The following is a 15,054-nucleotide window of genomic DNA, read 5'->3' on the forward strand; positions in this document are numbered from 1 at the left end:
GTGCGAATGCAACCCTTTAAATGGTACTGGAAAACAGTTCGCGCAAAATCGTCCCAGTACTTTAGTACTGTACATTTAGTTCTGGAACTAAAGCGGTGCGAAAGGCCCTATTGTCACAATTGTAAACATGACAGCTTTCTTCTTCCATGAGGTGAGGTGGTTTGGCAACAAGGCTTATTTGTTTCCAGGCGGAATGTTAAATGACGCGACACACACGTCTCCTGGAAATCCTGTATAATTCAACCAATCTGATGACAATTTCGAAACTCCCGAAGTGTTTCCAATTTTGTGTGCCGTATGCTAGAATTCACAAAAAATATGAATGCATTCAGGTATCATCAACTAACAGTGAAGTTTTATCATTTATTAATCTAGGGTAATGATAATTTATAAAATGACTTTTACATTAATATGGATGTTATTTTCTTTCATAAAACAATGTGAATTTATACATCTATATTTAATAATAGAATATATATATTTGAGTTTATTTTTTATTTTTTAAATGTGTTTTATATATAAATATTTAAACCTGAAAATGTAAAACAAAATAAAAAAGTAAAATAAAAATGTTTTATGTAAAATTAACCAAATGCTGCAAAACTGTTATTTTATGCGAGAGGTATTAAGTAAAGTTTCCTTAACTTCTCCTTAGAAAAAGACCCTAGTCTTGTCTCAAACATTGCTCTGATTTGCCATTATACTAATGCCTGCCATCAAAAGTTCTCAATATTAACTCAGATATTTCTTAAATTCCTCAAAGGATTAATTATCTGAGCTAAATCATCTGCACACATTTTATAGCTTTCTCATTTTATATATTCTTACTGTATGTCAACATTATGTCTCAGTTGTGTTTATTTTTATTTATCTTATGGAATATTAGGAAAAACAATGTTGGTAATTCAATGAAACATAACTGAAGAACCCATTTAGTCTCCAAAGTTATGAAAGAGACTAACTTTCAAGCAATAACATTTTCAGACATGTTCCACGGTAATGGCTTAGAAAAAGTACCTTGGAATCCCATGTAAATACAACCAGTAGTACTGCCACAGTAATTTTTTATTTCATGTTGACTTTAAGAGTTTGCATAGACCCTTTGGCGAAGCAGATGGCAGCCGTACAGTCGGCTTCAAGACTACAGACTTCACAGTCAAGAGTCATTGCGTCTAAATTTGTCTGCAAAGCACAAGAGGGAGAAACAAGTGCAGTGAAAAGACAGAGTGAGAGAGAAACAGCAGAGAAGGGGGAGGATAGAGAGATCGAGGTCTGATGCCAAACTGGAAAGACTGTTGAAATTATACAAGCGGTTTAAAATGTCACTTTGTACATTTGTAAACCTCGAGTTAACATTCTTATTTGCATATTCAGGAGGTCAATAACACTGACTGAACAAATACAGCTCATGACAAACTGACACAACATGACCTGTTTTAATAACTGCTTGTTCATCTGTGAAAATTTCATCATATTAGTCTGGCTGTTTTAAACAAATAAAACGGTATCTTGTTTATTCCAGTTAAAACATGTGCTGTGGTCTCAGCCTGAGGTTTAAAAAGATTGTAACCCAGGCTTGAACGCAGTGTGAAAAACCCTAATGCATAGATTTGTATATGAGAAAAAATATGGCTAAACACACAACAAAACGGTCCTATATCAGAAAAAAAAAAGTTTTATATGGGGTCTCATTCCATGTATACTGAATTAATCAAATGTTCCAGATTCACTGGCCATGCAGTCTGAGCACTAACCCTGTGCTCTGGTTCCTCACGGCGCTCCGGGACAGTGAGTCAGACACTCGAAATATGGAGATAAGAACTGTCTTAACTTCATGCTATGTTTATTTACAGTGACTTTCTCTTTAGCTTTACTGAGACTCTATGGATTTAAGGATATGTAGTGTATTCTTCCATAAAATTTAGTTTTGGTTGAACCTACAGAAAATTCTGCCATCGTTCACTCATCCTATTGCCATTCAAAATATATAGTCCTAATGGTCTTCCTGAACATACAGATTGTTCTTGTCCGTATATTATCCTAAAAAGGTACAAAAGCGGAACCTCAAAAGGCACAAATATGTACAATTTAGGTACTAATAAGCACATTTAAGGTACTGATATACCTACCCTTTAGGGGTACAAAGGTTTTGAAAAGGTACGGGCGCAGTGACAGTTTTATACCTTTTTTTCTAAGAGCGACCATGCAGGGAAAATAGATGATTTGTACTGTCATGCTGCAAAAAGGACAAAAAGAACCATACAATTACCTAAAAAGCAGTCCATGGGCCTACTACTTGTATATTGCTACTGGCATAAAATCTGCAACAGCATTTTGCAACATCAAGTTGAATTTGGTATGAATTTGAGAGCTGTGGGAGACGGGAAATTTTCTATAAAATTTTGGCTTCAGAAGACTTGAAAAAACAGTCCTATGGAATGTTTTTTTCTGGTGCTTTTTTTCATAAATCACTGACAATTTTCAATTTATGGACAAAAGCAGATTGAAAATTCTCTTAACATCTTCTTTTGTGTTCTGTGGTTAAAAAGGTAACCATCTAAACAACATGAGTGAATCATTGAGTAAGGATATGTATACACAACAACGATCCACTAAAAACGGAAAAGGTTTCCACGAAAATGGTGAAAGTGCCGGACCAGTAGTTGGAGATGTCACTTTGTAAAGAAACATTAAACGCCTGTGCACATATAGACTGAACACGTAATACGCATGCGCATGACATCGCCGTTTTCACAAATTCGTTTTTTGTCGATTACGGTACAGTTTTCAAAAACGTGCACTTTGAAATCTGTTTCAAACGTTTGCATTTTCAAGCCCTCAAAACACTGTTGTCATGTAAACGAACGGCCAAAATGCATTAAAAAAGTCCTGTTTTTAGTTAAAAATGGTATCATGTAAATGAGAGAATTTTAGGTAGGCACAACATCAGCTTAGTATTGTTGTTAATAGAGTCATATGAGCTGTAGTACTTCATCTGACCCGCATATGTGTGTGTTAAACAGCAGAGAGTGTGTGTAGGTGTGTGTTTGAAACAGAGACAGACAGACCAAGAGAGAAAATCTAAGAAACATAAATCGTTTTAAGATCTAATATGTTGGGATGTAGGCCAGTGATGAAAGATATGGGGATTTAGGGGAGATTTGGGTGGTGTAAGACAGCAGGGATAGATGAAAGGATAATGCGAGGATGGTTTTCTGGGAGATAAGGGCAAGATAGGGGCATTAAGACGGCTTAAGGTGGGATAAAGGGACAGCAACACCGCATGGGCAGCAGATGGACAACGTCTTAAAATCGGGATCCCTGGGTCAACCGGAGGGAAAGGTCACAAGACTGGGTGTGTTTGTCAGTGTCTATGTAGATGGACAGAGCTTAAACCTCAAACATAAACACTTGAAAGTAAAAAAAAAAAAGGTTTGTAATACAAAATGTCTTATTAACATTGTGCGATTACCCAGATATACCCTCAAAGGCTTGAAACATATCCTGCACTAGTGGTTGTACTTGAGTTGACATTGAACATCAAATAGCAACCCAACACAAAATGTCTTTAAAATCAAACAATAAAAATGAATAAGACCATGAATTGCATAAAACCAAAATCATGCAAATTATTTGCTGCAAATTGTGCATTAAGCATAAACCTTTAAGGGGAATCTTTGTGGGCATGTTAAAGCTGGAATACACCACACAACTTTTAAAATCTGAATAGATTGTAAAACGCTAAATATCATACACTTACCGACTTTGTAAACAGTCACAGAGGAAAAACTGTCCATCATACACTAAACAGTTGAGGATCATAAACTACCAGAGTTGCAAGTCATTCCGATCACAACAAACTCACTCAGGCCCTGTTTACACTAGTGTGTTTTCGTTTTAAAACGGCATTTTAAAATTAAAACGATCCTCGTCTACACTTGCGTTTTCACTGCGTTTCAGAAACGATCTCCGTCCACACTACACAACCGAAAACGCATGTCACATGACCATTCATGCAGGTACAACAATGAGCTTGATGTTATTGTTTACACGGTCGTCAAGGATATGCAGAGCGAATGTTGGCAGCCACGCCATTGTTTTCAAAAGACTCTGTTTTGGTCTGTTTACACTGAAATGCAACCCCGGAGTTTTCAGACTAAACCGGGGTCTGCAGCTTTTTCGAAAGTCTCAAACGCTGGAGTAGTGTAAACGACAGGCGTAACCGTAGCAAAACGAAAAACTTTTTTTTTTCGTTTTTAAAACGAAAACGCACTAGTGTAAACAGCCTCAGAAATGTGTGCCTTGTTGCTAGGAGACATGTGACAAGTGAAAACAATACGTGTTCTGAAATCGGCTCAAAATATCAAACATGTTTGATATCCTCTGACTGGATGGATTCATAGTCTCATGCTAAAAAATCGGAGTCTGTGGCCATCATACACTTCACGATTTTCCATGAAATCTGTCAACTCAAATCTGAAGACTGGCTCTGGCTTTTGGCAACTAGCGTCAACTTCTCCAGACTGTAAATTGCAGCAAAAATCTGTTCACATACAGTGGGGCAAAAAAGTATTTAGTCAGCCACCAATTGTGCAAGTTCTCCCACTTAAAAAGATGAGAGAGGCCTGTAATTTTCATCATAGGTATACCTCAACTATGAGAGACAAAATGAGAAAAAAAATCCAGAAAATCACATTGTTAGGATTTTTAAAGAATTAATTGGTAAATTCCTCGGTAAAATAAGTATTTGGTCACCTACAAACAAGCAAGATTTCTGGCTCTCACAGACCTGTAACTTCTTCTTTAAGAGGCTCCTCTGCCCTCCACTCATTACCTGTATTAATGGCATCTGTTTGAACTCATTATCAGTATAAAAGACACCTGTCCACAACCTCAAACAGTCACACTCCAAACTCCACCATGGCCAAGACCAAAGAGCTGTCAAAGAACACCAGAAACAAAATTGTAGACCTGCACCAGACTGGGAAGACTGAATCTGCAATAGGTAAGCAGCTTGGTGTGAAGAAATCAACTGTGGGAGCAATTATTAGAAAATGAAAGACATACAAGACCACTGATAATCTCCCTCGATATGGGGCTCCACGCAAGATCTCACCCCGTGGGGTCAAAATGATCACAAGAACTGTGAGCAAAAATCCCAGAACCACACGGGGGAACCTAGTGAATGACCTGCAGAGAGCTGGGACCAAAGTAACAAAGGCTACCATCAGTAACACACTGCACCGCCAGGGACTCAAATCCTGCAGTGACAGACGTGTCCCCCTGCTTAAGCCAGTACATGTCCAGGCCCGTCTAAAGTTTGCTAGAGAGCATTTGGATGATCCAGAAGAGGATTGGGAGAATGTCATATGGGCAGATGAAACCAAAATAGAACTTTTTGGTAAAAACTCAACTTGTCATGTTTGGAGGAGAAAGAATGCTGAGTTGCATCCAAAGAACACCATACCTACTGTGAAGCATGGGGGTGGAAACATCATGCTTTGGGGCTGTTTTTCTGCAAAGGGACCAGGACAACTGATCCGTGTAAACGAAAGAATGAATGGGGCCATGTATCATGAGATTTTGAGTGAAAACCTCCTTCCATCAGCAAGGGCATTGAAGATGAAACATGGCTGGGTCTTTCAGCATGACAATGATCCCAAACACACCGCCCAGGCAACGAAGGAGTGGCTTCGTAAGAAGCATTTCAAGGTCCTGGAGTGGCCTAGCCAGTCTCCAGATCTCAACCCCATAGAAAATCTTTGGAGGGAGTTGAAAATCCGTGTTGCCCAGCGACAGCCCCAAAACATTACTGCTCTAGAGGAGATCTGCATGGAGGAATGGGCCAAAATACCAGCAACAGTGTGTGAAAACCTTGTGAAGACTTACAGAAAACGTTTGACCTCTGTCATTGCCAACAAAGGGTATATAACAAAGTATTGAGATTAAATTTTGTTATTGATCAAATACTTATTTTCCACCATAATTTGCAAATAAATACTTTAAAAATCCTTCTGGATTTTTTTTTTTCTCATTTTGTCTCTCATAGTTGAGGTAACCCTATGATGAAAATTACAGGCCTCTCTCATCTTTTTAAGTGGGAGAACTTGCACAATTGGTGGCTGACTAAATACTTTTTTTCCCCACTGTAAGTTCACCCAAAAAAATTTCATAATTTAGTCACCCACATGTCATTCCAAACCTGGGGTGTGTTTCCCAAAAGCAACTATGGTCGCAAGTTCTGTTGTTACCAATAGAGTTCAATGGAAATCTAGCATAGCGTTAGTTCTGGCAGGCCACGTTAGTCAAGCTCGCATCAGCTAACTCTCAGCTGATCCCCATCAACCTATGGGAATACGACACCTATCTAAGTATTCATATATAAGGTCCCGCATTAGTATCAGTAGTTTTCGCATTGCTCAATAGCTAATTACCCTCCTCCATCCCCAACTCCTCCTCTGTCAGTCGGGATTCAGCCTTCTGATTCTCCTTTGAATCTGTCTAATTCTAAAATGTGTACATAACATTATTGAACTTTAACGATATCTGCAATACATTTATGTTGGTTATGTTCTGTTTACTCTGGGGGGTTATCGCTGCTCTCCCTGCTCTCATCCATGCTACGCTGCATGGAGGCGCAGGGAGTTCTTGCCCAGAACAGAACCATACCGCCAATCCAAACTGTATGCTAATTGTCAATCATCTTTGACGATAGTGGTCCTGACAGAACTAACAACCATATGCTAACAATGCTTTTGGGAAACGCACCCCTGTACACTTAAGGTGAAATCCAGTCATTTCAATCTGGAATTTGACAGCGAAAGATTTCCCATTCAGATTTGACATCGGGTTCAATTGGTCATTTGGATTTGTCACACTGACCATCAGAAAGCTGCTTGGTTTAAAAGTGACTTCTGTGTGAGCTGTGCTTCATACATCACCACACTATTGGCAATAAACAACTGACTTTCTTTTACCACAAAATGTTGCTGAAATTAAAGAAATGCTTTTTTATTTCTATACAATGCCAGAATCTTCATTTTTGGGTGAACGATGCCTTAAACTGTCATCATGATTGTAGCTAGCTCCCTAAATAATAATGCCACAGGTGCCTCTGTCACTCCCTTGAATATGGAGGTTTGTTTCTACCACAGTTATCCAAGAACATACGTTAAGCATGTACAAAGGAACCAATTGCTTGCAAGGTGTTGGCTGAGCATTCACATCTACTTTTGGACATTTCTGCAGAGAACGTTTTATGGTCTAAATCATATTCCACATCAGTGTGGCAGGTGATTTTAACACCAGCTGTCCTGTTATCTCTCATAGCATTGGGTCAGTGCTCAGAAAGGCCGACTGGATTAGCTCTACCCCAGAGAGCAGACTCAATGACAGGCGCTGACCTGTGAAGCTTTATCTGCCATATCTGCGGTTCGTGTCGGCCTAATGTTTTTTTGCGTCTATGTCTTTCCTTTCACCCAGAGGAGCAGCTGCAATCACACACTATCTGAGTGATTGCGAAGGCTCTTCCGATTGGTTGAAATGGAAGTATGTGGGTGGGTGTCTTGGTTAAATGGAATGCCGTGATTGGCTGAAGAAGAGAATGGGGGTATTGAGTGAAATTGGATAATGAATCATGCTGGATGTTATTCATGACAAGCCATCGGGGTTTGAAGATAAACACCTCTGAATGGGTTGGTGTTTGTGCATGAATTTACCCAGGGATTTTCAGGTGTGCTCAGAAAGGCCGACTGGATTAGCTCTACCCCAGAGAGCAGACTCAATGACAGGCGCTGACCTGTGAAGCTTTATCTGCCATATCTGCGGTTCGTGTCGGCCTAATGTTTTTTTGCGTCTATGTCTTTCCTTTCACCCAGAGGAGCAGCTGCAATCACACACTATCTGAGTGATTGCGAAGGCTCTTCCGATTGGTTGAAATGGAAGTATGTGGGTGGGTGTCTTGGTTAAATGGAATGCCGTGATTGGCTGAAGAAGAGAATGGGGGTATTGAGTGAAATTGGATAATGAATCATGCTGGATGTTATTCATGACAAGCCATGGGGGTTTGAAGATAAACACCTCTGAATGGGTTGGTGTTTGTGCATGAATTTACCCAGGGATTTTCAGGTAAATGTGTCCCACAAGATGCAATAGGAGAGAAAAAAATTCACAAATCAACTAAAAACTTCTCAGAAAAAAAACTAGCAGGCAATGATTGAGAACGGTCATATAATGCTATCATGTCAACCTTGACTAAAATTTCCAAGCATAAGTATTCATAGTTCATTGTAGTACAAATGGAATTATTTAATAAAAGGATATTGTCTCTAGAGAGTGGCATCATAGACCTTCCATAGATGCCATACTTAATTTGACAAAAGCACAGTTATGAAAGACAATTCGTTCAAAATATATCATAAGGTTCTAGATCAGAGATATTCAATTAAAGTTTTAGGAGGTTCAGTCACTACATTTCCTCCTTAGCAAATATGGCTTAAATGCTTATTAAATTAAATGAGCAGTGTGCATTATTGTACATTTCCAAGTTGGCAGCAATAGTACTTTTTCTATGTAGGATTTATTATTTCACATTTTTACAAAGTAGTCTCCAAACTGCTGCTTAGTCTAGTATACATGGTGAAATGAGAAAATGTGCAGTTGTTACCTTAAGTAGCCATTTCTGGGTAAATACTTCTGTATCTACTTTATTTTCAACAGAAATCTATTTCTATTAAAATTGTGAACACAAAATATAATTATGACAATATTAATTTGTGAGAAATGATTTGCGGTCCAGATGGAACTGGTTGGGGTCCGAATCCTACTATTTGGTGACTGTTTTGTTGAAGGTTGTGTCGGAATTTCAGAACCCATGCTTTCTGGTTTATTTGTCCTCTGGAAAACATGGGAAAGCATATCTGATTGGATTGACATTCAGGTATCCAACAGCATAACAGTTAGACTGCACTAAACTCACTGAGAGATGTAGATTTTATGTCCCAAAAAGTTTACTGTCAGTGCTGTCTCTTTGCTGCTTGTGCCCTGTCATGTTCCAGGAAGTATAATTGTTTTTCACAATGCATTGGCCTCTTGCTTTGTAAAATGCTTGAGGTGTGTATGTGTGTGTGGTGCATGAGACATATGAAGGCACCAGGCCGACACACACAATAGGAAGTTTCCATGACAACCAGAGCTTCAGTGCTGGGGGTGTGTGCGCAGCATAGGTCCTATCACCCCCTTTCCATCTCTCCTTTTATCTCCTCTGTATCTTGAATTTCTTTCTGTCCCTGTGCCTCTGTAGAGGTTACATTGTGCATTTATGTATGTGTGTGTGTGTGTGTGTGTGTTTGTGCATGTGGTCAGGTCCCCCAGCATGCGCTTCATTAGACTGCCAGAAGTGCTTTCTCTGTGGAAGAAAGAGGGCAGTGAGAAAGGTTTTAGCCCTCCAGGAGCAGCTCTAAGTGGGGCAAGGGGACTTGAAACAGCCCAGGTGTCTCTCTGGAGTCTTCAGACATCAGTGTTTGAAAGCAGAACGCAGCTTGATCTCATTCAATCTCTCTTCAGGCTCTTTAATGAGTGAAACTCTGCAGAAATGACAATGCATGCTTGCTAAGGCTTATTCCTTAGCTCCTATGTCCTTTCTCAACTCTTCTGATTTCATCTTATCTTTTAGTTTGTCACAATGCCTTGCTTTATTTTTTTCATCTCACCTCACATCTTCTCATCTTTCCTTTATTCTTGTCTTGCCAGGTCTCATCTTTGCTTATCTCTTTTCTCGTCGCTAATCTCATCTCTTCTTTTCTGGTCTCACCACAACTTCCTACACTTTCTCATCTTGCCAGAATTTGTCTTGCTCTTGTCTCGTCTCATCTCACCTCATCTCTTTTCACTTCTCCTTATGTCATGTTTCAGTGCTTCATCTCATCTAATCTCATCATCTATCTCACCTCTATCTTGTCTCATCTTCTCTTTAGCCAATGGTGTTACATATGGGGGGTTTTAGTTGTTTATGGCTTATCTGCATGTTTTATTTTTATCTTGCCAAAACTGTTTACAACTGTACAGCACTTTGGTACAACACTTGTTGTTTTTACTCTTGAACTCTTTTCTTGGCTCAATTCATCTCGCATTTCCGTATCTTATCTTGCCTTGTCTTCTCTTGCTCTTGTCTCATCTCACCCTCATTTTGTCTCATCTTGTCTCTTCTCTTCTGATCTCATCTTGTCTCATCTCTTCTTTCAGTTCCTCACAATGCTTTATTCTGCTCTCCTCTTATCTCGTCTCATCTCACCTCACATCTTCTCATCTCTCCTTTTGTCTTGTGTTGCCAGGTCTTCTTCTCTTCTCATCTTGTCTCATCTCTTATTTTCTGGTCTCATCTCACTTCCTTTAATTTCTCATCTTGACAAAATCTTGCTCTTGTCTTGTCTCTTTTCACCTTTTGTATATCCCTTTGCAGTGCTTTGTCTTGTCTCTTCTCATCTCATCTCATCTCCTCTTTTCTTGTCTTGATTCACATCTGCTTATTTGTAACTCTTGTCTCATCTTACCTCACTTCATCTTTAGTTTTTTCTGATCTCCTTTCTTCTCATCTTGCCCAATCTCTTCTTTCCTATCTCAATTCTTCTCTTGTTTTTGCATAATTTCTTGTCTTGTGTCTTGCTTTTGTCTCATCTCACCTCACTTTGTCTCGTCTTTTCTCATATCTTCTCTTATTGTATAATTTCTTTTCTTGTCTCAATTCACCTCCTTTTCCTATCTTGTCTAGCTCGTCTCATCATACCTCACTTTGTCTCATCTTGTCTTTACTCATCTAGACCATTCTCTTCTCATCTTGTCCCAGCTCTTCTTGTATCAATTCATCTCTTGTTTTCAACCTTTCTTGCCTTGTTTTGTCTTGCTCTTGTCTCATCTCACTTCGCTTCATGTCGTCTTGTCTCATCATTTGCATAATTTCTTGCCTTGTTTTGTCTCACTTCACTTTATTCGTCTTGTCTCTTCTCATTTTGTCTCATCTCTTTTCTTGTCATGATTCACCTCTTCTTTTTGTATTTTGTCTTGCCTTGCTGCTTTTCTCAGCTAATCTTATTTTTTTCTTATCTGTTCTCTCGGAAGCACAGTATGGGTGAAACATTATATAAAAGTTAACTCACCCCTTGAATAAACACTAATAAAGTTGGAGGAGAGAATTTCAAAAAAATTGGAAAAGGGTCATCTGTCTCCTGTGAGAGGCACCTCTCATAAGTCGATATGAAGTACTAATATCAGCCTAGCACTGTTATCGCTCACACACTGGGTTTTCCTTATGGTCCCAAATCTAGAATATGAGACCAGAATATTGTACCTTGTGGCCATCTTCAAGCAGCAAAAGACAATTACAGACTTCTATATGAGATTACGGAGAGGTCTGGTTAGGCCCAGGTGGTGGATTCAGCCCCTGGAGGCAGAGACAAAAGCAATAACTCCCTACACTTGACCTTGCCTCACTATCTTTCTACACTTTACACACACATACACACACAACCAGTTAAATGACAGTGGGATTGCTGAAATCTAGCATCTTTTCCTGTTCCCATGTGTAAAAGGCGGTCCAAAAGGGAAAGCAATCAGATGTTTAATCAGTTTACCTCAGACAGAGAGAGGGAGAGACCATTAGAGTGACCCAGGATTTCAAAACTGATCCCTCATCTCCCATATTCACCGACTTTGAGCCCTGTTAGTGCCCTAAACTTTGTCCGTTGTCTTTTTATTGACTTCATTACAATGCCGCCTGTGTTTGGATTAGTTTTCCTGTGTCACAGAAGGTCGAGACCTTCGCCTTGAACTGTCACACTCATAGATTACGCATTATTTCTACTGGACACAGAGTGCCGTTGTCTAAACGGACACAATTGGGACGGTTCATTGAGTGAGGCAAGCAAGTCTCTTCCTGCATTGTGTATTTGTATGCTTTTATTTGATTTTAGCAACATAGTTAGATGTTACATAAATTATAAAGAAGAACTATGTGCAGTGAAGCTCTATTTGACTCAAATTGCTTTTTAATTTCTCATATGGATTGATACGTCAGTTTGATGAGTGAGGCAATAAACCTTACAATTGTTTTTTTCTCAGAGTGATCAATAGTTTGCCGTATCATATATTTGTGTTCATGAAGTAGGCCAGTGTGACTTATCTGTTGGTTTTGTGTGTTTTTTGCAGTTCTCCAAGGAGAAGTACCTGCTGGAGTCGCCCCCGGAGAAACTCAGGAAGGAGCTGGAGGAGGAGCTCAAACTCAGTAGCAGTGACATGAGGAGCCACGGCTGGTACCATGGCCATATTCCACGAGAGGTGTGTTTGTGAGGTCAAGATTTGCTGTGGTACAATCTCACGCAGCCAGAATTTTGACTAAACGGAATAGGGTCTGGTCCACTTTGCAACCTATTCTGGATCCTTAGACAAAAAGAAACTGTCATGTAAAATGACATTTCATTTTGGAAGTTAATTTTGGATTTGGAGGTGGATTTGTGTCAAATTGATTATACCAAAATAATGAACCAGTGTACAAAAATTATGGAAGCTCGTTTCTGCCATTGAATAAAAAAGGTAATTGTGACTTTTTATCTCACAGTTTACATCTCGCAATTCTGAGCTTTTTTCTCATTGCATGATATAAAGTCAGAATTGTGAGATATAAACTTGCAATGGTAAGAAATTAGTGGGTCTTTTTTTTTCATCTAAATTGTACTTTATAACATGAAATTGCGGAGGAAATACAAAATTCGGAGGAAAAAAAAGTCAGAATTGCAAGTTTATATCTCACAATTCCAATTGTATTTCTCACAACTGCAAGTTTATATCCTGCAATTCTGAGAAAAAAGTCAGACTTGAGATGTAAACTCGTAATTGTGAGAAACAAATGTCAGAATTGTGAGTTTATGTCTCACTTCTTGCAGTTGCAAATTTGTAGTTTAAGGGAATTTTTGCAGTGATACCATAGAAGAACCCCAAAAGAGCCCACGGGACCTTACAGTGAACAGTTTGTTTATAAGTATGAAGAATATTTTAATAATTTTAATAATTTTACAGAATCAAGCACGCGTCGGAAATGTAACGCCCCTTACCATAATCACGAGCTTCAGCTTTCAAAGTAAATATCAAGACTATAATATAGTTAATAATGTCGTTAGTTTTACCATCAGTTCAAGCACGAAAGGGCAACAGAGTCGCGTGACAGACACAGTGATGATGCAGTACACAAGCCGCGGTTAAGACAGCTGACGTGCTATGATTCCTGACAGACTGTTCACTCTGCTGTGATGTGACCCTGTTCCCCTCATACACACTCACACACACACGACGCGTCTCTGCGCTGCACAAAACTGTGTCAATAGCAAATACTTAAACTAATAACAAAACATACTTACAGTCGCTGATTCAGAAGCGCCAGATTGTCATAGCAAAGTCGGAATTGGCCCTTTTTTGTTTTAGAAATAGCCTTTGTGCACAGCCAGCCTTGTACTCTTCTAGGTTAAAATAACTGTCGTCCATAAAATGCGTTGCACAAATTCGAACATCTGGGTTGTGCTGTTCTGTTGTAAATAAATCTTAACCAATGATTCCTAATTGCATCTACTTCTGGAAGGCCAAATAAAGTGCTTTTGCTTTCACACTGAATCATACAGCGTCTCCCTGTCATGCTGCATCAACACTACTGCTGTTCCTGAAACCACGCCTTCTTTCTTTGCGTGCACATTTGAGCGGCATTTTGCTAATATTTCCACATAGTGACGTAGACATGTGGGGGCGTGTTAGAATGAGCCGTTTTAGGTAGGCGTGGCTGACTCTTAACTTTTATAAAGAATATCTCTTTAAATTTGAGACTTTAGTCTTTGCAACTTTACAGATCTTCCTTATGCACCAAGAGCTTGTAACACTCCAAAGAGAAAGGAAAACTTGAAATCGCATCATATGACCCCTTTAAGTTTAAGATTTTAGTTGATTTTCTACTGGGTGCTTCAAATTCTAAATAACTTTCAAAGATTTGATGGCACTAACATGGCAAGTGATTTATTTAATTCTCAAAAGTGCTTGTTGCATCATCCTGGCAGCTTTAAAAAAAAAATTTTTTTTAGGTAGACCATTTAAAAATCATGTGTAAAGCAAGCCAATCAAATTTGAGCTGGTGATTTCACTCAGTGTCCGTGTGCAATATGCTTCTCATATTCAGTGAAAGGACTCTCTGTCATCTATGGCTATACCTTCCCAAAATCTCAAACTGTTCTCTCAAACAAATGGAGCAATGTTTTGAAAGTACCAGTGTTTCACTCTTCAGGAAACCGCCTACAAATGACTTCCAGTTGTCTCTGCATATTAAGTGGTAATGGATGAAAGTATTTTAACTTCAAAAAGATTACACACCTCAACATTGAGAACAATGGATGTCAAAGGGAAGTCCACACTATGATGTCCAAACAAGTGTGCATGTAACTGGAGAAGTTGTTCAATTAAAACCTTTGTTAGCAGTTTTACAGTATTTTCTATGTGCATTCTATACATGTGTTTGTGTATTGTATATTTGCTTGTTTTGTGCATGTTTGGGTTTTTCTGTCGGCGTGTGTGTGAGAGAGTGTGTTTGTGTCCTCTTTTGCACCATAGAGCCGTCAAACTACAGCCCACGCTGTCTCTACTATGAGAGCAGCCATCTGGGCATTAGCATAATGTATTCCTGCCCAAGCTGGAGTAAAGAGAAACTCCAGCCCCCTCTTTTAAAAACTATAGCTAGTCGCCATGGCGATACGCCCCCATGCTGCACTTCTGACCTCACCAAATGTACTGTTGTGCCATCTGCTGGCGCAGAGGCATGTAGCACATAAAGTATCACATTTGTGGCATTTAATCAACTATCTTTTAAAACTTGTGTAGAATACACAAGTTATTCTATTGATTCAGTTGCTAACACAGTGATGTAAAAATGTTAACGCAAATGTCAACAAAAACAGAATAAAGAATGCTTTCGATTACCACAGAAAGTAATTTTAATGACTTTCTTTTCATTTAAAATGTGTTTATTTA

At 39.0% G+C, this 15,054-nt stretch overlaps 1 protein-coding gene across 1 annotated transcript in view; it reads left to right on the forward strand.

Moving 5' to 3' along the window:
- The window catches only part of LOC107595550 (SH2 domain-containing protein 3C-like), a 57,420-nt gene that overhangs the window by 31,239 nt on the left and 11,127 nt on the right, over window positions 1–15,054 (forward strand). The window contains exon 4 of the mRNA XM_016285980.1: window positions 12,202–12,330. Within this exon, the coding sequence (XP_016141466.1) occupies window positions 12,202–12,330 (129 nt within the window). The remainder of the gene's footprint in view (window positions 1–12,201; window positions 12,331–15,054) is intronic.

The sequence above is a fragment of the Sinocyclocheilus grahami genome, unplaced genomic scaffold (assembly GCF_001515645.1).
Source record: "Sinocyclocheilus grahami isolate Dianchi unplaced genomic scaffold, SAMN03320097.WGS_v1.1 scaffold204.1, whole genome shotgun sequence".
Lineage (NCBI taxonomy): Eukaryota > Metazoa > Chordata > Actinopteri > Cypriniformes > Cyprinidae > Sinocyclocheilus > Sinocyclocheilus grahami.